At 40.7% G+C, this 26118-nt stretch overlaps 7 protein-coding genes and 1 long non-coding RNA gene across 14 annotated transcripts; 3 read left to right on the top strand and 5 right to left on the bottom strand.

Annotated features, from left to right (window-relative positions):
• Nucleotides 1-153: 153 nt before the first annotated feature.
• On the bottom strand, nucleotides 154-6330 carry LOC108610720 (sodium- and chloride-dependent glycine transporter 1). 4 transcript variants are annotated; one of them, XM_018002987.2, is made up of 11 exons: nucleotides 6155-6330; nucleotides 3674-4608; nucleotides 2690-2821; nucleotides 2455-2630; nucleotides 2031-2071; nucleotides 1849-1969; nucleotides 1450-1789; nucleotides 1229-1380; nucleotides 1036-1164; nucleotides 770-976; nucleotides 154-709 (listed from the first exon to the last, which is right to left on the bottom strand). In XM_018002987.2, exons 2-11 carry the CDS (start codon nucleotides 4059-4061, stop codon nucleotides 452-454), a joined length of 1944 nt encoding a protein of 647 aa, XP_017858476.2. In that variant the 5' UTR covers nucleotides 4062-4608; nucleotides 6155-6330; the 3' UTR covers nucleotides 154-451. The 4 variants fall into 4 exon arrangements, with proteins under 4 accessions (XP_017858476.2, XP_089322331.1, XP_089322329.1 ...); XM_089466205.1 differs by having other exon boundaries at nucleotides 3674-4371; XM_089466203.1 differs by lacking the exon at nucleotides 6155-6330 and adding an exon at nucleotides 5982-6122.
• A 21-nt stretch (nucleotides 6331-6351) lies between these two features.
• On the top strand, nucleotides 6352-8491 carry LOC149269644 (uncharacterized). Of its 4 annotated transcripts, none has more exons than XR_016269547.1 (4): nucleotides 6352-6485; nucleotides 6565-6829; nucleotides 6892-7011; nucleotides 7286-8491. It is a non-coding gene; the product is annotated as an uncharacterized LOC149269644 (long non-coding RNA). The 4 variants fall into 4 exon arrangements; XR_016269546.1 differs by having other exon boundaries at nucleotides 6565-7011; nucleotides 7286-7576; nucleotides 7707-8491; XR_016269545.1 differs by having other exon boundaries at nucleotides 6565-7011; nucleotides 7286-7920; nucleotides 7972-8491.
• On the bottom strand, nucleotides 8213-9116 carry Acp1 (Adult cuticle protein 1). Its single transcript, XM_018002994.2, has 2 exons — nucleotides 8959-9116; nucleotides 8213-8891 (listed from the first exon to the last, which is right to left on the bottom strand). The coding sequence occupies exons 1-2, from the start codon at nucleotides 8962-8964 to the stop codon at nucleotides 8463-8465; spliced, it is 435 nt and encodes a 144-aa protein (XP_017858483.1). The 5' UTR covers nucleotides 8965-9116; the 3' UTR covers nucleotides 8213-8462.
• Nucleotides 9117-11810: 2694 nt separating this feature from the next.
• On the bottom strand, nucleotides 11811-13194 carry LOC108610726 (uncharacterized). Its single transcript, XM_018002993.2, has 2 exons — nucleotides 13036-13194; nucleotides 11811-12918 (listed from the first exon to the last, which is right to left on the bottom strand). The coding sequence occupies exons 1-2, from the start codon at nucleotides 13039-13041 to the stop codon at nucleotides 12484-12486; spliced, it is 441 nt and encodes a 146-aa protein (XP_017858482.1). The 5' UTR covers nucleotides 13042-13194; the 3' UTR covers nucleotides 11811-12483.
• A 2565-nt stretch (nucleotides 13195-15759) lies between these two features.
• Nucleotides 15760-16355, top strand: ATPsynGL (ATP synthase, subunit G-like). The gene is made up of 2 exons (XM_018002995.2): nucleotides 15760-15935; nucleotides 15995-16355. The coding sequence occupies exons 1-2, from the start codon at nucleotides 15896-15898 to the stop codon at nucleotides 16246-16248; spliced, it is 294 nt and encodes a 97-aa protein (XP_017858484.1). The 5' UTR covers nucleotides 15760-15895; the 3' UTR covers nucleotides 16249-16355.
• Nucleotides 16356-20790: 4435 nt separating this feature from the next.
• Nucleotides 20791-23315, top strand: Noc2 (Nucleolar complex protein 2). Its single transcript, XM_018002984.2, has 2 exons — nucleotides 20791-21858; nucleotides 21918-23315. The coding sequence occupies exons 1-2, from the start codon at nucleotides 20878-20880 to the stop codon at nucleotides 23178-23180; spliced, it is 2244 nt and encodes a 747-aa protein (XP_017858473.1). The 5' UTR covers nucleotides 20791-20877; the 3' UTR covers nucleotides 23181-23315.
• Nucleotides 23236-23739, bottom strand: LOC108610725 (NADH dehydrogenase [ubiquinone] 1 alpha subcomplex assembly factor 2). Its single transcript, XM_018002991.2, has one exon. The coding sequence runs from the start codon at nucleotides 23737-23739 to the stop codon at nucleotides 23287-23289; it is 453 nt and encodes a 150-aa protein (XP_017858480.1). The 3' UTR covers nucleotides 23236-23286.
• Nucleotides 23740-24100: 361 nt separating this feature from the next.
• Nucleotides 24101-26097, bottom strand: LOC108610721 (5'-3' exonuclease PLD3). The gene is made up of 2 exons (XM_018002988.2): nucleotides 24475-26097; nucleotides 24101-24409 (listed from the first exon to the last, which is right to left on the bottom strand). Exons 1-2 carry the CDS (start codon nucleotides 25735-25737, stop codon nucleotides 24131-24133), a joined length of 1542 nt encoding a protein of 513 aa, XP_017858477.1. The 5' UTR covers nucleotides 25738-26097; the 3' UTR covers nucleotides 24101-24130.
• Nucleotides 26098-26118: the final 21 nt, after the last annotated feature.

Below are 26118 nucleotides of genomic sequence, written 5' to 3'. Positions count from 1 at the left end.
CTTAGAGCACGTCTTTATGAATATGGAAATTAATTATTAAACCAGGCTCAAGCCAAATGTACTCCAAATGATATTTCTGTGTCTACACATATACAAAACTACTATATACAAAATATTTACTAAACTAAATAAAATTTCAAAATAAGAAAAAGCTTTCATTTAAAATTGTTTAAAAGCTCTTTGCTGTTTTATTCATACAGATATATGTACGTATATCTAACATATATATGCAACTACAAATATCACCAGTTAATTGTTCTCTATAACTAGATTTGGGAAATATCAGTACATTCAATAAAAACGAAATAGCTTTTGGTCTAAAATATTTCAGCTGTTCAATGCACAGAATTGGGTTCAGTTCGACCTGAGCTGCAGGTCCATCGCTTAAGTACAATATCAAAAAAATAAAAAGTAAAAAAATAATGAGTAGGTTAGGCACTATGCAGTTTTGCTAGGCGGCGTTGCCATTGTCAATGACAAGCATTTCGGAGGTGCCCATGATCTCCTCATAGAACCGGCGATTGTCCGCATTCACCGGATGCCAATCGTGCGGAGAGAAGCACTGCCGCATCCGTTTGCGCCAGTTGCCATTGGTCTGGCAGAGTCGGTAGACCATGTAGCCCAGGGCAACCAGATATATCAGACTCTGACTGACCCAAATCAAGGTGTCCTCGACACCGTTCACCGACATCATATAGATAGTCTGCCACTGAAAATACCGGAAGTTGCAGCTCATTTCAATATCAGACTAAATATTTATAGGGTATACCAGAGCGACTCCAAGGAAAAAGGGCACCACGAAGCGTATGCAAGTTATCTTAAAATTCGAGATCGTTTTCCCCAGCATGAATTGGAGATCACATTGGAAGCGCACGCGTCCATAAATCCAAGTAGCCATTACTATTAACACGGCTGAGATGATGATCTGTGTGAATAACGACATGTAGGACAGGGCGCTAACTTGACTAAAGCCCAACTACAAGAAAGAGTTACTGATATTAGCCGTGTGTATTTATAAAGTAGTTTAAAACCCACCCTGGTGCAGAAATAGATGGATATGAGCATCAGCCACAGAACCAGGAATATCGTAATGGTTCTCTTTCTGGGTCGCAGCTGCTCGAACTCATCAAAGATGGCAGTCAAAACCGACATCATTTGAATGATCTGCAATGGGGAAAAAGATATATGTATATCTTGTTACAGATATTGATATAAATATCTATATTACCAATGCACTCAGCTCGGCTAGAAAGATGATGGTAAAGAATAGGAAGGACCAGAGTCGCGGCATTGTTGTAAAGCTGCCCAGAAGATACGCATGGGCCAGGTAAAGGAACTGTATCGTATGCTTCTTCTCCACATGCCACATGGCCACATGCACTAGAGAAGAAATATAAATAAAAACACATATTATACTTATACTAGAATTCATCAGAATCTTGAACTCACATTCAAAATGATCGTTGGCCACATGCCCGCAGATCAAGGCCATCATCGTGATGAGCACATGGGTGATGCACACCCAAATGCTGAGGCGTTCGGAATCGCTGCGAAAGCTATTGTAACTGCCGAGCGTTATGATGCTGCCCCAGCCAGGACCCAGCACCATGCTCGCCTGCAATATGGCCGTGCCTAGTCCGGCCTGGATGGCACTCCAGCTGGGTACTGTGGGATGCAGATACTCAAGGAATGACTGCCAGTTAACCTGCTCGTGGATCACCAGGTAAGCGAAGACAGCCACAAAGAAGCTGAACATTACAACCCCAGCACAGCGCAATGCCTTGCCAATCTGCAAGTTAAGATTAAAGATGAGCTTTGCCCATATGAAATACTATTTTCTGCTTCTACCAATGAGACGTTGCTCAGCAGCAGCACGAGCACAATGCACCAGATGCCCATAATGGCGAGCACCATAGGCCACGATATGGTCCAGGAGCTGGAATCTGATGTAATCGAACCTATCACAGAGCTGAAGAGGAAATTCTTAATACTTATTATGTTAAATTATTATGTAAAATCATATAACTCACTGAAAGAATTCTACAATCGCATGCGGCTTTTGTACCAGCGCCTGTGAATATATAAAACGTATGATTAGCTATATATAATATGAATAAATATTATCCGGGTTGGTTCGAATAGATTTATATATTATATATATATATCATATATTTTTTAATTTACCACGATTTTAACTCATTTTTAATATAGATCTAAAGTTGCCTTTGAGTTCGTAAATTAACTGAAACGTAAATCTTCATTGAAATTAATCACTTTTATCATAATAGAAAATAAGTTTAGAGCTTATCACTTATGACAGTGGATTTGATTTCACTAGCTGACCGAGATCCAATTGTATTACAAAGATGTCGCTTAATTTATTTTCTTTCTCAATTGTCAATCATTACCCATGACACACAGTTCTATCTATTGCTTAGTGCCTAGATGACTTACATCCTCATTATATTCATTGTGCGTGGAACACTCGGGCGTATTCCACGTATTGTTGCAGCTCATCCAGGGCAAAACTTTACGCAGCGAATTGACGGCATAGATGAATGGCACAGCCGCATTGATGCTATAGTAAGTGAGTGTGCCCAGATTAAGCAATAAAATGGAATAACCAATGCCTGAAGTTAGATTCATAATGAGTCAGACATACATAAATAGTTTTAATCATAAGACTTACCCTTGAATATGGGCGAGACACGAAATGCCGAAATGGCGCCCGATGTGGAAAATTGTCCCAAAAAAGTTTGTATTAGAAATATAGGCAGTGAATAAAAACAAACTGACAGCAGATAAGCACTTAGATAGTATTCTGAAAGATATAGAAAAAACAAAAAAGGTTAGAGTAAGGGAATGTCAAATAATAATACAAAATATTATATAGAAAATAGGTTCCTATTTCAAATAAACAAGGATGAGTCACAAGGCTGAGTAAAAGGCGCAAGTCGAGGCTGTAGAGAAAAACATACTTAAATAATATTACTCATACGCCTCGTTGTGCACCGTGAAATCTGTTTTGAAGTGCATTACAACGGCGACGATTATAGTGTTAACTAATTTATTTACAATACATACAAATAAAATCAATTGCAATAGAAAGAAAGACATCTAAAGGAAGTACAATCATGATTTAAGCATACGTCATCTTTCCTCAAGAGTAATAATTTACATTTGCATTTAAGTACTAATAGTAAATGTAAATTCCGGCACTTGATTCAGTTAATGAACAGCTAAATTGCGCATAAAACTTTTGATGTATAATTTATTAGATTTGTGTCCAATTTCATAAGTTATTATTAGCCATGGAAATTAATGTAAGAATATTTATTTTATAAAAGTTAATCACTTAATGGCGATTTTCATAGAATTTAGCTTTTATAATACAAAAGGCAATAATTGCAATCCGTTTTATTAATGGCGAAATTTTTATTACAAATGAAAAGATTATTTCATATATGTATATAAATAAGCATAGTTTATTAATTAAATTTATTTTTGTTTTCATGACTGACTTCCACTGATAACCTCTACAACAAAATTTAATTGAATTCCGCTGATAAGCGTAGGTTGAGCATAAACTGTCATTTAACTGACACCAGAAACGTGAAGGTCAACTAAATAATGGACAAATTGAACTATCCCTCCATGTGGGATCTTTACTTACTCCAACCACCGAAATACAGACCCCAGACCGGGGCATCCGAGAAGACCATCGTGCTGAAGGCGTAACTTGAGCTGGCAAAGTAGAAATCGGCCGATTTGGCCCAACGACCGCGCAGATTGTCGGGTCGAAAGGGCCGCTCCATGGTGTCATAGGAGCTGGTATTCCGTATGGCCAAGCTGTGCACTTGACGGGCGCGAAAAACGCGACGCGCAGGCGATGCACTTCTGCCACTTTCATTTGCATTCCCAATCCCACTTCCATTTCCATTGGCAACTGGTATTGTTGTTGTTGCATCTGCACTGCCATTTTCAGCGATTGCATTGTCACAGTCGGCCAGCAGCATGCATTGGTTCAGCTGCTGCATGGCATCGCCGCAGATGCCCTTCATGCTGCTCGCGAGCTAATCAGCCACCTTGGCAGCGGCTACGTCATTGGCAATTGTCAATTGGCTATTGGCTATTGGCGATTGGCAATGGGCAATTGGCACTATTTGTTCTATTTTCTAAGTTGAAGTGCTGCCTGGCAATACAAAAGCTGATTTGATTGCACTTGGTTCTTGTCCGCACGTAACTTAATTTATTTTATGTTTCAAGTTCATTTCGTTTCGTCACTGCAAACACTTTTCATTATTTTATTCACTTCTTATTCGGCACCCAGTGACCCACTTAGCGGCTTTTGGGTCAGCACAAATTCGTACTCTGCCCGGGAAATAAATTATTTTATGAGAATTTTTGCTTTTAAGATTCTTAAAAGTAACTGCCGTTGCTGTCGCCAGCTAATTGAATGAAGCGCGTTTATTTTCGTTTCGCCAGCTCCCCTCACGCGATTATCGCTCGCTTAATTTGTCAGCACTGTAAACACCCAAACGATTGCGATGCTCGAAGGCAAATGATGCGATTTGTAGTTGCGGTTCCTCCTGCCGCCACTAAGTCAAGCTAAATAATTCGAATGAAAAAAAAAAAAATTGATTTAATTAAATATAAACATATGTGCATGTGTGTGTGTGTGTGTGTGTGTGTGCGTATACAATGTGCACAGTGTGCTAAAGTCCACCGATACACAGTGAGCTGTGAAATGTGTAGTGTAAAGATAACATTAATTAATACGCAATTTAAATAAATTTTAACAATCACAAACAAAAATGGCTAATGATATAAATACATAATAATTATTGAATCAATCAAAATCAATCAAAATGATGTTGAGCCCACTGTGCAATGACATTGCTTGACTTTTGTTGTTGCACTCGCTTTCAGTGTTTCCCCAACAATGTATGCGTGTATGTATATGTTATGTGTATGTATGAGTAATAGTGACAAAAACGTAGCTACGCAGCTTTAATGCACACACACGCACACATCTATATAAAGTCATGCATACGTAAATGCGCACAATAAACGTAAATACTCTATGGCATCTCAATCATTGTACATTGTTTGCGTTAACAAAGAAAGAAAATTCTATTCAAAAGGAAAAACGGAAAAGACTGCAAATCAATTTAGAAACAAAACAAATAGCGCGTATTTGAAATCTGAATGCAATCAATGGCAATCACGGGGGCAATGGACGCCAGCGGGCAGCACGCCAGCTGATTATAGCTGCACTCTGCACTCTCCCTTTCGCTCTTGTTTGCTCTGTACACACTTGACATTCGCTGCTCGCACACAAAATTCGCCATGCGAGAGAGAACGAAATGAATAGCGTCAAGTCGGCGCAGCGCTCGTTTCGCTCAGCTGAAATGCTTTTTTCAACAAGTTAATTTTGTAACAAAAACTAGCAGGCAAATGAGCAAGCATACGTAGTGTAATGTGGGCGAGAGTAGGATAGCGCGTAAAATGAGCAAGCAATGTGCGGTGAATGCATGAGAGAGCGTGTGTGAGGGAGAGCGGTAGGGAGAGAGCAGATGTAAATATTTTTGTTTTTGTTTGGCTTTTATTTTGGTGGTTGTTTTCGGATCGCTCATTCATACGCTCACACATATCAGCTGTTTTTTGTTTTGAATGGCAATAAAGCATGTGTGCTCATGGGCGTGAATTGGGCAGGTATGGGGGAGCCACACACACGATGACGTCAATTAGCATAAGCATGATTGTATATATGATTTTATTGAACAAACGGTAGAATTGTATTTGCGCAAACACAAATCGTTAGCATGTGCAAATTAGCAAAATCCAAATGAAATTATATAGCTTTAACAAACAAAACAAAATGGAAACATTGAAATTTCGCAAATGTGTAGACAACAAAGAAATAATGGCCAAGAATGTGAGCAAATATGTACTCAAGTGTGTATAAAAGTAATGTATACAGTATATTATGCATCAAGAGCCATCAAGTAGCTGCCGTTGAGTTGTTTGCCAGGCCTTAGACTATTAAGATTATCATTACATTATCGCCCGGCTATTATTATCACAGTGCAATGCAATCGCTTCTAATCAAGTGTCACACTTTCACACAACAACAGCAATCTGTGCACTTTACCGTTATTGCATTTGCTGGCCGGCAACAATTTGCACTATACGCGAACCGTTAGCATCCCCTTTCATGCCCATCAGCAGCGTGAATCTGCCAAATCGATTGACGTTCCCAATTGACGCCGTTTCCCGACTTTCGTTTGCGACAAGCGTTGCCAGCGCGTCTTTGCCGACGACTAACGGCCGACCGACTCGCCAGGCCACACCGGGCCCAGAGTCAGCGCGATTTGGCCCAACAGCCAGAGAGTCGCCGTCGAACGAATCCAAATACCGAATCCGATTCCAACTTCGAGTCATTTCACCAGCCACGAACACTGGTTGCTCTTATCTCTATCGATGTGTGTTGTTTATTTTTTTCCCATCTTTCTTTCTGTCTTTTTGCCATGTATGTGATTTTGTTTTCTCTCTTTCCTACAGAGACATTGCAATGGGCGTAAGAGCGTAAAAACATCGTATATGAATACCCTGTACATACTCAAAATATTAAAATATGTAATATATAGCTATTATCTTTTGCAAAAACTTTATAATATATATTTAAAAATTCTGAAAAAAGTGCAGTTCTATGAACTAAAAAGAAAATAAAATTCGAAATATGTTTAAACATAGTATACTTAATTTGCATAAGTGAAGTGTACGTGCGTAAATCAAATAAGGAAACTAAAAAAGAAATATGAATATAGTGAGTTTTTTGTAAATAGTTTTGCCAAGCTGAAGCTCACACCTCATTGCTACTTGCAATAGGCCAACAAGAAAGTGCAATAGCCAATTCGTTTAAGCCATCGTTTGAACTGCAGATCACTTAGCTAGCAAAAAGGCTGTAGGAAATTTTCTAACCATTTTCAGGCACTCTACCCCAATAAGGTGAGATGCAGTTTTGTGGCTGCTGACTATCGCATTTGCCACACTCGATGATTGTGCCAACAACACGATTGACTCTTGGCCGGGGGGCCACTGCAATAAATCAATGCAGTGGCGCATTTTTCAATCGCCTTCGTCGTGCCGCCCCAAACCCGGCCATTGAGCAGCAGCCAAATGCGGCAAACAACAGCGAAAACAAACGCGAAACTTTGTACACCCAGCCATATATATATAATATATATTGTATATGCTATTCAAGCTGCGGATCTACTTTCAGGCAAATCACGCGTCATTCACAAGAGCGTCGAGTGTTCACAGCAAACAGTTCAAATTTAATGCGAATACTTGTTCTGGCAAGGCGTTGGAGAATAGTGAAAGGGGGAGAGCAGGGCAAATGGAGGGACGAATCGTTGGGGTTTTAGACACTGCGGTTGCAATTACAGTGTGTACTGCAAATAAGCAACACGCCCATGCACATAAACATTGTACGCCTGAACTTGGCATTAACTTGGCCATAACTGCGGGGTTTTTCACAAAATTTCACGATGTGATGTGGATATACATATATGTATGTATGTATGTGGGTGTGCTGAAGAATTCAATATTCACTTGCATCGAAATTCCATTGGACTTCGCTCTAAAATATCATAGAGAAAGAAAAATGTTTTACTTAACTTAGATAATTTCTTAATTTACAGTTAACGGCGACACGTTTTAAGCTTAGATAATTGCAACAGAACCGCTCATTCGCGTAATTAAAGTCAAGAACTTTGGTCAAAGCAACTGACTAACTAAATTGAATGACTATACAAATTCCAAAACTAGAACCTCTAATCAAACCAATAAATGCAATCAATATTGCACCAGTTCAGTTCAGCTTACAAACGTTTTCTATGAACCTTGAGCAACTTTGTGAGTAATATTAATCATACAATCATATAATATATATGCAATATATTATAGACACATATATAAGCTGTAAAATCGATTTTGAACTAAATAACCAGCTGAATTATACCACATATAACGAAGAATGGATATCCGCCAATATTATCTACCCATGCTTCAGTCTGAGATTATATATGCAAAAGCTCGCTTTGTTTGCTGCTATCATAAACTAAAATCCTTAAGTCTTTTATACACCTATATGTATAAATAAAATATCAGTAAATAAGCAGTTCAAAAAAGGAATAAAAATAATAAATTATTTAAACTTTTTTACATAGATTTATTGTCTAGGAAGAAAGTCGTTTTATGGTATTTGTTACGAAAATGGCTTTTGAATAAATATAGTTGCGAGTTCGAAAGGGAAATTTAGGTGGATGGTGCGAGTACCCTGTTTATAAGCATGCAAATATTTACAACATTTATCAAATTAACATATTCAAGTCCAGTACAAGTTCCAGGCAGAGTGCCGCAAGGCAGGTGGTTAGCAAACATTCTCGGATTGGCGCTTAGAGGGTGCCGGGGGCGGGGGCAGCATTGATCGAGGCAACCGACTGAATGTGTCCAGCCAGAGGAGCAGTGTGAACGGCGCCACGGGTCTGAGCGGTGTAGACTCCCTCGCGGGCAACGGCACCGACAACCACGGCGGGACCAGGACCGGCCACCAGAGCGGGGCCAGGACCAGCAATCACAGCGGAACCGTGGGCAGCCAGCACTGGACCGGGTGCAGCAAGCACGGTGGGTGCTGCTGGTGGCCAGGAGGCGACGGAGACGGCGGCGGGCCAGTTGGCAGCAGGCACACCCCAAGGCGAGGCCAGCACGGGATTGGAGACGGCCGTATAGGAGAGACCGTTACCAGCCAGCTGGGAGATCAACGGAATCACCGAAGACTGCACGCCCATGGACAGGGCCAGGGTGAAGACGACAGCGATGGCGAACTGCAGGCGAAACATAAATATCTGTTAGGCGAGTCCTCGAAAGGATTGCGATCCTTCCAATACTCACTTTCATTTTGCTAATTGGTTTTTTGCTTGGTTGCGCTCGGCTTGAACTCTTGTTCTGAACTGATCTCTTGGCAGAACCTGTGGCCAGTTTTATAGCAGAGCAAACCAGCTTCAGACCCCAACGGATCCAACAACAATGGTCAGCAAAAGTTCAGCCAAGTGAGAGTTCAACGACAACTACAACTCGGCCACAATATACATACACACATACATATATATTATATATTATATATATCTTTTGCATACATGTGATTACAGCTAATGACATGCCACATGCAGGCGTTCACATGTTTCACACTCAATACTCAAGAGTCAAGACTCAAGAGTCGAGTCTGATCGATCATAGCCAAACGATCTTGGCCATGTTCACAAATGCATTGCAGCCAAGCGAGACCCAACCCACTTTTCAGCTGCAGTTCCGGTTAATCTATTTTCACTCGCGTCAGCATTTATTTATTATAATTTTTTCAATATTTTTTCCTATAATTACTTAATTGTTATTGTATTTCATTAGCATATAATGTGACTAGCTTGTGCTCCAATTATGGTTCGTTTCATATCCTGATTTGGGCAAGGCAATAGATCTAATTGATTTACAAGCCGATTGCTCACAGATGATATCTTTATAATATGATATGAAATGCAACCGATTTTGAAAGTAAAATACCCTATGAAAATATAATGAAGGATTATGCGAGTAAAGCTAAGCTGGAACTTAATTTAAAATATATTTTTAAAAAATTCCGCAAATGAATATATATATTCATAACTATATTCATAGCCAATCATATGGCGCTCGTATGGCTGATGCAAGTTTTAAATTTATTGCATTTAGCAAACAAAAAATTATTAATTGGCATTATAAATCAAAAATGTATGAAAAGTAAATGAAAATGAATGAACAATACCTAAGAACGATACACTAATCGTATAGTATATCTATTATACTAGAGATACTCTATCAAATTGAGTCCTGGTCTCTTACAATACATACAGGATAATATAATGTACTCTAGAGCTACAGTCTTAAGCCAGGCTTCACTTTCTAATGCACCTCGCGACATACCCAAGTTATTCAGTGCGCTCTGAGCTCCTTGCTTCCTTTTAATTATGCCGCCCTAGATAGCCAAATGGAGCGTGTTCAAATGGACTTTATATAACACTCCAGAGCACTCCCCTGTCTTTAAATATATGTATCATTTAAATGCGTGGGTGCTATAGACAGTCAGAGACGTACAGCCGGATTCCATGGATCCGCCCACGCCACACAGCCATTAGGTGAAACAATTAAATCGCAGCACAAGAAAAAAAAGTCGATTCAATTATGCAAATCGAAAACAATTCGATTTGGATGCAAAAAAAAAGGCAAAAAAAAACTATATGAAGCTGACGAAAATAGTTTGAAACCTTGCGAATTGCAGCCGCATTGCAAACCTGTTTGAAGGCGGCAAAAGACGCCAAGTGAAAAAAAAGCCAAAACAAATTCAAAGCAAACCAGCCAGGTGTCGTTGCACTAAGCGCATTTTCTTTGAGCCAAGCTCAAAGTTTCGGTTAGCAAACAAACAAAATTATTAGCCAACACCAAAAGAGTTCAAGTTGAGATCTTTGTGCTGATAAGCTGTAATTAGCTGTGGCTATAATTTATCGTTCTATATAGTATCAACTGCAACCACACAAATACACTCATCTATCTATTATTATGATAGATCGATGGGGTCTCGCCCATGCACAGGTGCTGGCTGTTACCAATGCTGGGCTGTAATTAGCTTTAAACGTATGCATAATTAAGCATACGCCCTGTATTCACAATTGAAATCGCGTTCAATTAGCTCGGCTCAAAGCTATAAAAAAAATACCTAACGTCCAAATATATTAAACTAAACTATTAAGTCTATAGCTGCTGAAAGCACTTAAGCCCAGATACAAAGACAACTTTGATCTCGACATTCTTTTGCGATATGCAATCAATTAAGCAATCTGTAATTTTTCAAGGTTACATCAGCGTGCACACAGCCCAAGGTCGTCTCACATATCAATTTGTTTATTAATTTAGATACATGGCTAAGGCTAATTTAATGACTACTTTTCCTTTCCTTTACTTAGTCACATTATAATTGCCTTCTATTAAGCAGGTGCTCGAAAGGGGCTGGGCTCTCTTTGCGCCCTGGAGAAATAACAGTTACCAGCAGTGGCCAACTTAATAAGCTTAAAAGGTGCTTTGTAACGCAGCTAACTTAATAGGCTGACAGCTTAGCGCGTCCAACTTGATAGGGAAGAGTTGGTGATGAGGAATTTCTGTATTGTTGACGACTAGCTGAAAATGTTTTTTTTTTATCAATAAAAGACAATACATCTGTTTTACCAAAGTATCTTATTGATTTCATAGAATAAACCGTTATTGGAGACTCTAAAGTGTCTTGGAGCTAACACATATTTTCCGTCAAAAACATTCTTTTATTCAACTGTATTATATATACATAGGTATATAGGTAATATGATAATGCTGACAATATAGAATCTGAAATTATATAGATTTGAAGGTATAACAAAGTCTGATCATCAATTTTAGAGAAAGTAGTATAATATAGAAATTAAATTATCTCAGCATATCAATAAACATTCTAGAATATTATGTCGTATAATTCAAATAGACATTTAATGAGCACAAGATATTATAAATGATCTCGCGTCATATAACATTCGAGAATATTATACGACAATATTATTATTGATACACATAAACTCTAATGAGCAGGGCTCTTTTCTTTAAACATCTATATAATAGAATAGATGTCATTTCCATCCAGAATTTCAATTTTTTAAAAAGTTCTTGAAATAAAACGGCATAGAATCTACGCATAAATAAAAACGTTGAATGAGTTTATTTAAAACGTTTTTCGTCAATCTTACAATTGTTGCAAATTACTTAAGTATGTTTATATGTATGTATGTATGTATATATATATGTAAAATATATACACTGAATATGTACAGAATTGTTTTTGTAGTGTTGCAAAGAAATAGAATAGCGGATCGAGTGTGATAGATAGAAAGTATATTGTTGCAATAGATAGATAGAAAGATAGATAGATTGTAGAAGCATAAGAGGAATAGTCGGATAGGCAGGTGGTACGTAAAGTTCTCAAGTAATAAGAAATTAACATGCTGTTATTTGTTGGTTGTAGTTGTTGTAATTGCAGTTGTTGGACTTATTTGCTGAACACAGATTTAACTCAAATGTGCGCGTGAGTGCGAGTGTGTTTCAGTTGAAGAACCGAGTGGTTCTCGGATTCGCAAACGGGACTAAGAGCGGTGTGCTTAATAACTAATGGGTGGCTGTGTTGTGGTGGTGGTGGTAGAGTATCCGAGTAGAGAGTCGTTGAAATCGTGAAAAGAAGTGGATAGCGTAAAGTGAGAGAGAGACAACAACTGGTTGCGCCTGCTTCGCACGGTTCACTCCCGACTGTTGTCCTGCCCCGCCTGCCGCTCACTTCATTTGGCATGTTGTGGGTGTTTTTGGCAGCATTTACAGAGTACCGGGAGCAGGTGCCACATTCACGGAGGTGGCAGAGTTGATGTGACCGGCAAGGGGAGCGGTGTGGATGGCACCACGAGTCTTGGCAACATAGACACCCTCAGGGCCATGGGGACCCAGGGCAGCGGGTCCAGGACCCTGAGCTAGGGCAATGCCGGGAATACCAGCGTTCCAGCCGAGAGGACCAAGACCCCAGGGAGCGCTGGCCTGGACGGCAACGGATGCTGGGCCGGCCCAGCCGTTGTTCCATGCACCATTCCAGGCACCGTTCCAGGCACCATTCCAGGCACCATTCCAGGCACCGCCCCACAGAGCGGGACTGCCATGGGCCACCGAGTTCACATAGGAGACACCTGGCGCAATCGCGGCCCACGAAGCCTGAGCACCGGCGACGGCGCACACGAACATGACTACGGCAATGGCGAACTGTAAGTAGAGAAAGAAAGAGAGAGAGAGAGATGGAGAGAAGGTGAGAGGGTTTGGGATCCAAGATTAGAACAGCGTTAAATAGATCTTGGGCCAACCAGAGACCAAGTCTCTTACCTTCATGTTGTTGTTGAGGGGTTTTGTGAAGAAGTTGAAGGAGTAGAAGGAAGACTTGTTGATTGCTCAGCGAACGAGTTGATTCTGATTTCGACTACCAAATTGTGGTAACTTTTATACTAAAAAATTGGCGCGGACTTCGCACAGCAAATGCATTTCCAGCAGCAGCACAAAAAGCAACAACACTGAACTAAACAAAACAACAAAAAACCTGCCCCACACAAAAGTAACAGCAACAACAAATGCACTCAAGCAAATATACATATATCAAATTCGAATAAACACACAAAAACTAGACTCAAAACAACGACGACGACGCCCAAGCCAAAGGCTGGCACAAGCCAATGGCTGAGAGGCTCAGCTGGCGTCGCTGTCGCAGAATTGGAGCAGATCTGTCTAAGTGCTCTGCCCATGTAGCTGGTCTAAGCCTTTCACTGCCCAGCTGCGCAGTCGGAGTCGTCGTCGTCGCCGTCGCCGTTGACGTCGGCGTCAAATCGTCCGGCTGCGATCTGCTGGGTGGTGTCGGCGTCTCTCTATGGAGAATCTAGTGGTGGGTCAGGCGAGTGCGGGCGGGGCCGCATTGTTGCGCAAATTGCAATAAGCAAGAATTTAGAGCCGAAGGAAATATACAAGCACACGTTCACACACGTACACACAAACACATACTCAAAACTATCGGCCATAGCAATCGAAAACGCGAAAATTGCAATAACAACACCAACAACAAACGAAATTATATTGATAAAACCACAAACACATTTAAAAGCCATAAGCAAACGCTTACGGCTATGTGCACCCGCAATCCGCCAGCCTCACCTTCACCCTCTGCTGCCCATGCGCCATGCTCCACAATATTGTTTACTTGGGTGCATACAAAACATAGTTATAAGCTGCTGCTATTGTGATTGTCAGAATATTTTTAATTATATATCACTTGGCGAACTCCCATAAAAAAAACTCAAATGGTCGCGTGCTTGCACTGCAAGAAAACAGTTAACACAATAAAAGAAAAATAGCGCCATTTTTCAACACAAGAAGTGCCCGTACTGGTGACGTCACAAGGAGCACAAGTGACAGACAAAGCGCGTCAGCGATAGTTCGATAACTTACGACTGTTAAGCTCGATAGGTAGCACAGGCCATCTCTATTTGTTGTCCTGCCGATTTTTGCTGCTGTAACTGAAATGCATTTGATTATTATTGAATATTAAATTGAATTGGAATTGAATTTTTCTCAGTGCTGTGCACAATTGCATTTCGCTGATTCCAAAGTAGGAAGGCATGTGCGCGGGCAACGCCCAAAAATAAATATAATCAAACGCTGTCAGCATTGGCAAACAATAAAAATGCAAATAAAATAAATAGAAAATCAAATTGAACTGAACTACTTTTGCCATATTTGGAAGCATTGGCAAAGGCTTTCATACATATGTACATATGTACGTTCTGCGCATGGTCCAAGCATTCATTCAACTTGAAATTGACATAAGATGCAAATCACATTTAACACGGACCCCGCTCATTTAACGAGCAGGTCAAAGAGTCAAAGACAATTTTAAGCACCATGTTAATACACACGACCAGAACCATTTACAGACAGCTGCACGCTTTTGACAGCTACGAAAATAAGTAGAGGAAAATGGACAACCGGCATTAATCACATTTAATGTGATTATCCACAGGGCAATTGGAATGCAATCAACTTGCGCCATTACAGCGAATCCAATAAGAACCTTAACTTTAATATTCATAAACCGAGCAAATTAAATCGGAATTCATTTTTATGATTTAAGCCGTTTAAATGGTAATCAAGCGATAACTGTTTCTTATTTTTCTATACAAGCAAATGATGCAATTTCTGGGCGTATTTTATTTTTTAAGTTTTAGTTTAGCCGTTGAAGATTTCATCAAATTTTGTATCTGTACTACTTTGCCCTATACATGTGCCATTCAGGTCCATTGTTTCGTGGCATAAATTGTGTTTGGCAAAACGGTGGAGATTTAAGCCGCTTGGCTAATAACTATCTTGTCTGCATTGTAATGATCGGTCAGTTATCGCCACAAAATCGACTAATTGGAGCTGCCTGCCTGGCTCTATTCACGAAACTTGTAAGGCAAGCACCAGGCTAGCTAGCGTGAACGATTATGCAAATTTGCCAATAATTTTTATACATTGAATTGCAGGTTTTGTTCTTGAAGCTGGACATGCCCAAAAACAAGTTGCTTTTGACTGGTGTGAGTGTCAGACTTTTGCTGACTTTTATATTTTTAATACCTAATATGCAAAACACTTTTCAACTTAATTGCTTTTCATAATTATTGCTAAAGAATTTTTACTTAAATTAAGTGTATTTTTTAAACATATCTATAATGGCAAATATCACATCGAATTTCTTGATTAATCTAATAATATTCATTTTTTATTTAAAATAATGAATGCTTTACGAGCTGCCGGATCATTAATTGCTATGGATATTAGTTTTCAAGCATTTTCGTGCACGGAATTCCGAGTCAACTCTTAGTTATTGGAGATATTTTTAAATCCATTCTTCTTCTTCTTCAATTTTATCTACCCCATAAAAAATATACCTTATCCGAATTTATTTTGTTTTTTTTTTTCAATTGTTACCGATATCGAACTATTGAACTAGCCGATAACTATCATTTGTCACGTTTACAAATTGCCATCGATATTTTGTTCAAACACTTTTCTGTTTCATTCCCACTATCCTTGACTACATTGTCAGCTTTAGCTTGCTTCAGCTTCAGTTCACACAGAAACTGCTTTCAAACGTGCGTCAAATCGAAACATTTTTAAACTTTTCCAACTTTTTTACTGATACTCACGAATTACATAAAATATGGCTGGTCTAGTGGCAAAAACCAAAGCTTTAATAACCAGTGAGTAGTCTAAGAAATTTCAATATAAGTAAGTTGATGCTCATCCAATTCAATTGCAGCCGCTAAGGCTCAGGCTCGTCCGATGTTTGATGAGTTCATGCGTTATGCCAAGGTGGAGCTGGCGCCGCCAACTCCCGCAGACTTCAAAGAGCTGCGTGGCGCAGCCGAGAAGGCCAAGAAGGCTAAAGGTGGCCTGGGCAAGAAGACCGTCTCAGAGGTCTGGCTAGGCGCCTTGGTCTCTTTCGAGGTGATCAGCTGGTTCTTCATGGGCGAGGTCATTGGACGTCGTCACTTTGTTGGCTACAAAGTCTAAGTGAAATGGAACTACACCATGTCATCGTGTTTCATTAATTCGTTACATTACACATATATATTTCAATTGTCTCAAGCATCAAATAAAACTGCAGCATTCACGGATCATAGGTTCCTCCATTTACTATGACTAAAGGCCACACCTCGCATTCCATAATGCAAATCGCAGCTGTTGTGGCATTGATCTTGGACACGGCTGCTCAAATGCTACGTGACGTGCAGCCCGCAGGAGGCGTTCAAGCATCGAGGCGTTTGACCAGCTGCTCTGGCATAAATCAGACTGACGCCGGCGCAATTGCATAATTCGAAACAATGCACATGTCGCACTACAGCAACAAAAACAACAACAACTCACACTCACAGTGGTTGGCCCAATTTTTATGGCATTTGAATGGCTCTTGCCCTGCCCCAAAACAAGTGCCGCTTGACGCAATCTCGAGCCTCGATTGCATCATGCACCAAGTCCTTATCAACAAATATTTCAGTTTTCTAACAGTGTAACGCCCACTTATGGTACGAGCCGCAGATAAATGCGAATTCCGCATTAAAATCGTATAAACTAATTATGGCCCCATTCTCTGGGGTCTGGGGTCTGGGCTCTGGCTCTGACTCTGGCACTGGCGCTTGCTCTAGCCTGTACAACAATGCTCTAGCCACGCTTCAATTCAATTTAGGAACCTGATCAACGATTTGGCCGTTGTTGTTGTTGTTTTTGGGGCCTGCAACATATTTGGCAACTGTGCAAAATTTGCTGCCTGGTTGACTGCAACGCCTTCTACACCCACGCCCCCTAAACACCTAACCTAGGCTAAACACGCTGCTCATTATTTCATTTAGTTTGCGTTTTTTGTTGTTTTTCTTTTTGTCATACTCTACTCATGCGCAAATGATTTATCGAAGTATATTTGTGCATGGTTTCATAGAGAATAATTATTAATAATAATTTTTATACCCTGAACCCGTTATATCTATAATTTCTAAAACAATTGAAACTGCATATTTAATAAATAGGGCTAAGGCATTCAGGACTTAAGCTTTTTTGTTTAATATTTAATAATTGTAATACCAATTAACTACTAACTAACTTACTTAACTTAAGATACCAATAATTCCCATTACGAATAATAAGCATTATATATTATAAAATGGCATTCAAACCAATTGAAATACTTGAAGTACATAATATATAATATACAAAATTGATAAGCAAAATTGATTATATATAAGTGTAATCAAGAACTTCTGAGAAAACAATTTCATCATCTAAATAATTTCGAGTCAGCATAAATATTTAAAAACATATATACTTTTTAATTAAGCAGAACAATTTAAGTGGAATTTAATTTTAGATCACACTATATAACAGTGCGATTTATATTATTGTAATAACCCCTATGAGCCCATAGAATAACCACTAGACATTACCTTTAACAATTCGTTTATTAATTCAGTTGAAATAAATATTTATTTACTTATAAATTTTTATGTAAGTATAAGTTGTAGGTCGCATATACTCCATTATTATTATTATTCTTTTTTTTTTTTGTCTTTCTATTAGTTTTATTATTTACAAATAATTGAATTAAACTAACATTCGACTTGATTAATGGAATTCAAGTGGGTGGCCTCCGAAAACTTTAAAGCTGGCGAGCCTATTGCAGCAATTGTTATTAAGTTTGAAATATATCTTACTAATAGATATATGTACATGTATGTATGTGTATATATGGCTATTGATTATCTTTGCTTTGTAACTGCATAATCAATCTCTTGCCGTAATTAATCCAATTACAATTACATGTGATAGTAAGCAGAGCTAATGGCCATTAAAAGCTAACGCAATAATTAACCACTTTAGAAGTCAGACCCACTTGAGAACTGTCACAACCGAGCAGAAAAGTATCACGGGTCCGCGTCTTGTGTTTAAGTATTATTTATTTAACACGTTCTATGGTTAGTTTTGAGTGCTTATGACATGCCTCCGCCTTGAAAGTTGAAGTGCTTTACGCTTCAACAACCACAGAGTACGTTTCACGGGATGCCAAGTGCCAATTGCCTATTGCCAATTCACTAGATAAGACCATACGCAACGGAGGTGCGGGGAAACTGCTTGGGGAAATGTGAAATAGGCATTTGATTTGCAAACAGAACTCGTTTTTGCATGTAAAGGAATTTAGGAATTTCTAAACTATTTAGACAGGTAGTCAGTAGTTAGTAGTTAGTAGTTAGTAGTTAGTAGTTAGTAGGAGTCATTGTTGATTGATTTATTATATGGAAAATGGCAGATAAAAAGCTTTTTAAGTATAGTTCGTTCAAATTATATCATAATAATAACTTGAATGAAAAGTGTAACTATAATTGGTATTAGGATTTCAATTATGATAATCAGATGATTCTTTCGTGGAAACTGGGTGTAGAAAATATATTATTGATTAAGTCAGAATAGGTAGAAGTCGCAGAAAAATATGCTGTGTACAGTTGGAGCAAGAGAGAAAGATAGAAGAGATTTGTTAATGAATAAGCCGCAATAGTAACGGCAGTGCAATATAAATAAGGCCTTAGAGTAATACATATAATATATATATCTTAATCATTCCATTCAACAAACAATTAATTTAAAAATAGTCTAAAGCTGTCGAAATTTAATTATCCATTTATCTAACCTGACCTCAAATCCAATCAATACAAGTAAACGCTAAAATTTTGGAAGTTAAATAAGATCTTTGACTTCCATACAAAATACAATACATACAAAAACCAATATTAAGTGCTGCACTAAATTTTTGGAGAATGATTGCACTTATTTCATCACCCTATATCAACACCCTATAATCTCTCTCAAAAATTCGACTAATAAAATGCAAACACTATTAAAGCCAATTACAAAGTCAAACCTCTGCAAACTTCACTAAGATCATTTAGTCCATTAACCTTATTCGGTAATTTATAGCATCGCACCCACATGCGATCATACATAAAAAACATAAGCGCAACAGCGAAATAGCAATAACCACAGCAGCAACAGCAACAACAACAACAACAAGCGCTACAAACAAAGCCCAAGTCACAAACAAGATCGACAAACCGGCAGCAAAAACCAAATTGCACGGGCGGCGCATGCCAAATGCGTTGTTGGCCCAAATGCCAGACTTGGCCTTGGCTCAAGCTGCCGTTGAAGTGATGCTGAATGCAGTTGCAGTTGCTGTTACTGTCGCGCATTTAGTGGGCCAAAAGCAGCTGCGTGAAAAATAGAAACCAGTAAAGTGCGTTCGTGCGTCCAATGAACCGACAAGCCGACAAACAGGAAGCGTTTCGAGTGTAACCGAAAAGCTGCGTAAACTTGAACTTGGACGCATAGAAGGAAATTTGTCACACACATACACACACACAGCGACTGCGTCATGCGTTCGTTCTGCGTGCACGCGTAGCATAGGGAAGCAAAAAGCGAAAAAGCAACAACAACGACAAGAAAAACTGAGCAAAAAAGTGAATGGCAACTGGCCGGGTAAGATTTATGGGCAATTGCCATTGGGCGCGGCTGCCAACATGACATGGTAACAACAACAGCGTCGAATGCTACTGCGTGTGAGCTGGAACTAGCTGTGACTGCAGCGGGAACTGGAACTGAAACTGTAACTGCAACAACTCTTAACGGGGAACCTGTGGGCGTCGATTGACAATTGCAGACACACGTTCAGCATTTGACACTTTTATTGAAGCGGCCATTTAGCGCTTAAAGCTTATCAGGCGCTGCCTAAATGCGATTTCGTAACACTGGAGGGATGTCTGGAAGCTGTGCACATCGAGCGCGAGCACATTCACCAAAAATTCAACACATAACTGTAAACAGTAGGTGGAGCGAGGGGCGACAAGGCAATGTAGGTGGTGTTAAGGCGGATCTGAGGTCCCCGCTTGCATACAATTATTTAAGCTGGCCGTATCAAGCTTTGCTGTTGTTTATTTTTATTTTATTTATTTATTTATTTTTTTTTTACATTACGTGAATTTTTCTATTAATAATTGCGAGTGCCGTTGATCAAGGCAAACAACCCCTGCTCCACTTAAGCCAAACTCTCGTTTTCAGTTGCTGTAACAGCGACAACAACAACAGCAACAACAGCTCGCAGAGCGGCAGTTGGCAACAAGTTGGCCAGATGTGTGGCCCCTGACGCAGTCGCAGTCGCAGGCGTAACTGCAACTGAAAAATGATAGTAGAGTTTAGTCAACGCCCCCTGAAGCGGTTCCATTAGTTGATTGACGTATATATATGATTAATTGTAGTGCAGCTGGGAAATGATTAGATACGCTTTCATTCTTTCTAAATGAGTTATCTGCGCACATAAATTTCAATTTCTCTGTCATACACAAACAAAATTGCATTGCTATTATAAAAAGAAATACAAATTTTTTATATATAATCATAAACAAATCTAAACTTTCTTACATTTAAAATTCAAACAACCGCCAAAGTAATATCGAACAGCCACCACAATTTATCGACAGCTGTACACCATTCTGTTAACAAATACTCATTCTGTTAAGCCTCGATACTTTATTGAGTATTGAGTACTTTTGTGAGTGGGAAGCCGCACGTGTTGCATTTTATAAAAATTACTTAAACAAGAAAACAATGAAGGTAGCAACGAAAAAAGTCAAGTCCTTGGACAAAACAAAGTCCAAAAAGGCAGTTATAAAGAAAAAACAGCAGTCAGTAGAGATCCCAAAGTTGGCGAAAGCCGTGAAGACAGCGAAGCCAAGTAAAGTTGAGAAACAGCCAAAGAAGAAGGCGGCTAAGAAATCACACAAACAGGACTTGGAGGGTATAAAGGATATAGATCCCGAGTTCTATGATTTCCTTAAAAAGAATGACAAGGAACTACTGGATTTCAATCTTATGGACAGCGATGATGATGACGAGGAGGAAGATGTGCAACAAAAAGAAGCTACTGTTGCCGAAGACAGCGAAGAGGACGAGGCGAAGTATCACAAGCCCAGCAATGATCTTGCCGTGGCCAGCGATGAGAGTGACTTCGAAGGAGATGACGATGACGAGGAAACAATAGCTGCAGGTGGTCAACAAAAAATTACACTCAATATGCTGCGCCAATGGCAACTGCAGCTGGAGAAGCCCAATGTACCCATTGAGGCAGTGCGGCAGGTCATTCAAGCGTTCAATTCCGCCTTGGCTAGCATTAGTGCCGATGCCGAGGGCGAACAGGCAAATGCCGCTGCTTACAAAGTTGTTGGCGCCGCCACCTTCAATGGTGTCATCCAACTATGTGTGCTCCATCTGCAACCGGCCATAGTCCAAGTGTTGGGCGTCAAGCCCAACAGTAGTCTACCCTTGCACAAGCACAAGAAGTGGGTGAAGGTGCGTGGTTGTCTGCGCTACTATTTGGGTGATTTGATACGCCTCATAGAACAGGTATCTAGTTCGAATATATTGACCGTGCTGCTCAAGCATCTGCATCAAATGGCCGGCATGGTGGCACCCTTTACAGCGCTGGGAAAAACCATACTAAAACGTCTCATTGTGCTCTGGGCAACAGGTGATGAGACAGTGCGCGTGTTGGCTTTTCTTTGCATACTCAAAATAACACGTAAACAACAGGTGAGTTGCAATTAATCCTGTCTAGGATTTGAACTAATGTTTGGCATCTTCCCTTGCAGGCCACCATGCTAAACCACGTTCTGAAAGCCATGTATTTGGCATATGTGCGGAATTCCAAGTTCGTTTCGCCCAATACGCTGCCTGGTATCAATTTCATGCGCCGCTCGCTAGTGGAGATGTTCGCCCTGGACTTGAATGTTAGCTACCAGCATGCCTTCCTCTACATCCGCCAGCTGGCCATACATCTGCGAAATGCTGTTATCTTGAAAAAGAAGGATAGCTTCCAGGCCGTTTACAATTGGCAGTTCATCAATTCGCTGCGTCTCTGGGCGGATTTACTGGGAGCCACCGCAAATAAGCCACAGCTGCAACCACTTATCTATCCACTGGTGACGATTACAATAGGTGTGATTCGTTTGATACCGACGGCTCAGTACTTTCCGCTACGTTTCCATTGCCTGCAGTCGCTCATCTCGCTCTCCAAAGAAACGCACACCTATGTGCCTGTGCTGCCCCTCATTGTGGAGGTGCTGCGCAGCAACACGTTCAACCGCAAACACACATCGGTGTCCATGAAGCCTCTTCAGTTTACGTGCATTCTGCGTTTGAACAAATCGCAGCTGGCGGAGAATGGATTCCGGGATGAGGTCGTGGAGCAGGTGTGTGGCCTGCTCTTGGAATATTTGGCTTATGAGTCGTCCACGTTGGCCTTTAGTGATCTGGTTGTGCCGGTGGTGATGGCCCTCAAGGCTTATCTCAAGGAGTGCCGCAATGCCAACTATGTGCGAAAGCTGAAGCAGCTGCTGGATAAGATTCAGGAGAGTAGCCGCTTCATTGAGCAACAGCGCAGCAAGAGTAACGTCACATTCGACCTAAAGGACGCTCAGGCAGTGCAGGCATGGGAACAACAAGTGCGTAACAAGCGCACTCCCTTGGACATCTACTATGCCAGCTGGTTGAAGACGCACGAGACGAAGAAGCGACGCCAAGCGGCTCAAACGGACGACATCAATGCGGACTACGATATACCCAAATTGAAGCGACCCGCTGCCAAAACAGATGTCCCGGTGCGCAATGAAGATGGTGAACTTGAGCTCTTCCCATCTGATTCAGAAGACGATGATGCAGCGGGATTGCCCACTGACGACGATGATGATTCAGAGGTGGAACAGCCGCAACCGAAGAAATCTAAACGCAACCAGGAAAAACAGGAGGCAAAGAAGCAGCCGGAGGAAGTAGCGCCTACAGAGCCTGCAGATGAATACGACGACGCTGGCACAGCTGTGGATATTGTCAAGGACTTAGATTTGAATGATTGGTGAAACAAAAGCAAACAACAAAAAAACGATTGTACCATAGAAATAAACTAGACATACGTACATATATTAACAATTTAATTAATTAATTAGGTACAGAAATAAAGGTTTCTTAGCCCAACGGCTTCTTGCCAGGACTTATTTCGAATTCTTTGTACTTGGGAAACGTGCCTATGGTTTCTCCTTCCACCTGCTTGGGCAACGCGCCCGCATCCTTTTCTTTGCTGTAGTGCGCATCCAGCTCGGCTGCATTGCGCTTCTTCAGCTCCATGATCTGCAGGTTTTTCACCAACTCCTCGCGCGTAGGCGGATCGTCCCGTCGTCCACGCAGCCACGCCTCCCATTCGGCTGTCAACTCCTGGTCGAAAGCATCTTTTTCAGCTGGCACGAACCAGCGTGACGGTTTGCGTTTGCCCAGCGAAGGATTTGGCGGTATCTCATAGTACTTATTACCAAAATAATCCTCGCCAATATAGGTCCCACGGAATTGGCGCGGCTGCAGCGAACGCCAAAAATTTTGCCAAATGATGCCAAGAAGATCACGAGTCGGCTTTTTGCCTGCCATAATTTTTTAGCTCTATTTATTTTATCATTTGTTTATTGAGGTTAGATTTTCCGGTTACAATATTTGTTATGACATGCACCAGCTGACTGTCGGACTGTCGAGGCAGTGCTGTAAAACAACTTATGGAGCTGAGAACGCGGTAAATTTAAATATAAGAGATCGTTTAATGTTTGCCACAGTTTTAATTATTAGTAAGCTATAAACTATTATAAAGCTGGCTGGCTTGAGATCATAATTTTCTAACTTTTTGTACATATTTTCACATTTTTCTATTGAGGTTTAAATTGACTATTTTGTTTATAACATGGAGTAGCAGCTGTCTGTGGCAGTGTTGTTAAACGACAGCACGGCGGGATGGGAGCGCGCAATATGTTCAAATTACATCAAAAATTCAAAGACGGAGGTTATATTTCAGTGGCAACGCATACGGACTATGCCAATCTCTGGCAAAGACATCCACAACATCCGAGCGCAGCGTATGCTGCGTTTCATTCTCGAAATCCACTTCGGCCAGCACAAGACCCACACCAGCGGTGTATGTAAAGTACTCGCCCGACCAGTTGGAGGTTCCAATGTAAGCCACTCGCTCAGTGACCATGTAAGCATTATGACTGACACGCGCAAAGGGTATCTTTAACTGTTGTTCATCCGAAGGCACAATAAAACGGCGCTGTGGATGAAGTCGAATTATTATATATGTATGTGTGTGTAAGGAACTTCTATAAAAATACTTACAATTTGTATATCTACTTGATGGTTGTATGTTGACAATTCCTGCAGCGAGCGCAGATAGTTATCCTCATTGGGATCGGAATGCTTCCACCAGGAAACCAACAACTTAACGGCCACTCCACGCTCGAGGGCTGCTTTCCGCAGAGCGTTATCGATGAGTGGCCAAAATTCCAGCTTGGCACCAACCAGAATTAACGGATAATAGTCCATGACTGCAATATGCACGAATTCGGCTGCCGTATCTATGCAGTTGAGAATGGCATCCAAGTCATGGGTACGTCCACTAGCCGTCAGTGGTGGCGGAGCACTCGATATATAGGCACGCATGGTATAGTTACTATTGATTCGTATAAGCATAGGTTGACGCAGATTGTAGAGAGAATGATAGGACCAGGGCCACGGCTTGGGTATGCCTGCAGATCCATCGCTGCCCAGTTGCCAGTAGGATTTGAATATCTTCGACAAATCGCGTGTCAAGTGAGGACAGTTCTGGGCAAGCACACCCAGCTCCTTGACCTGTGTCAGCGACCGCCAGTCCATGTTGGCACTGCCCAAATAGAAATGTTGTCCATCCACAATCCACATCTTTGTGTGTAAGGCCCCTTCGTTGGCCAGCTTAACGGCTACCACCTTAGCGGCACCATAGTTGGCAAAGATTCGGGCATCCGCATGCCAAGAGCTTTCCACACTCTTATTGAGAGCAATGCGTATGCGTAATTTTGACTTGCCGGGATCTCCATTCGAGAGCAAACGCTGGAACAGCTGCTCACCCAGCTGTGTGCTGCTATCATTGACATCGACTCCGCGTAATGTCCAATACGGAGCAGCTATATCAATTGTTGCCTTTGCTTTATTCAGCAGCAGCTGCCATGCTTCGAAAGTGCTCAAGAACTTCGGACTATCGGGCGTATAGTTCAGGCCAATGGGTATCGTCTCCACCAGCTGTAATTGACAAGGCAATGGCTTTTCCACGGGGGTAGTTTCGTCCATATGGCCGTTTCGTGTTTCCCAAGGCAACAGGAGCACAGTTAACACAAGCACAAACAGTATTAGTACGGGTATAATATAGCCATGACCATAGCATAAAGCGTCACCCTCTGCCGCAGCTACAGCGGGGCGCCTGCAGCATGACGTAGTCGTTGACGTTGTTGACGTTGAGTTTGAATTTCGATTGATAATTTCCGTTGCATTGGATGCGTGTAACGGCACTGCTTGATAATCGATGGTTATTTCGGGCATGTACCCACGCTTACGACGGTCCGACATTGCAATGCCAAGCAGCAAAATGGCTGCACATTTCTAGTGATTTCTAATTTATGTTTTCCAACTAATATATTATTCGACCAGTTGTGACAAATGGTTGCGCCCGCCCATCCACCCACGCAAACAAAACATAAAACCAGTGTTGACAAACACTGCATTTTGTTATCGATTAACTAGTTCAGCTAGAGCTGAGCAATAACTGACATTGTGACGGCCACCAGTGATTTTCCAATATTGAATAATAATAACCAATCAGAAAAAAACTTGACAGTTACATAGAACGTTTTTTTAAATACATCTAGTTAGACTGCATACGATGCAGTAATAATATATTTGGTTTTTATATATTTAGGAAACTTGTAGTTCTTTTATCGAAACGTGCCA

Source organism: Drosophila arizonae, chromosome 3, assembly GCF_054131065.1.
Source record: "Drosophila arizonae isolate 15081-1271.41 chromosome 3, UAZ_ARI_1.0, whole genome shotgun sequence".
Classification (NCBI taxonomy): Eukaryota; Metazoa; Arthropoda; class Insecta; order Diptera; family Drosophilidae; genus Drosophila; species Drosophila arizonae.
This window is presented reverse-complemented; position numbering and strand designations above follow the sequence as displayed.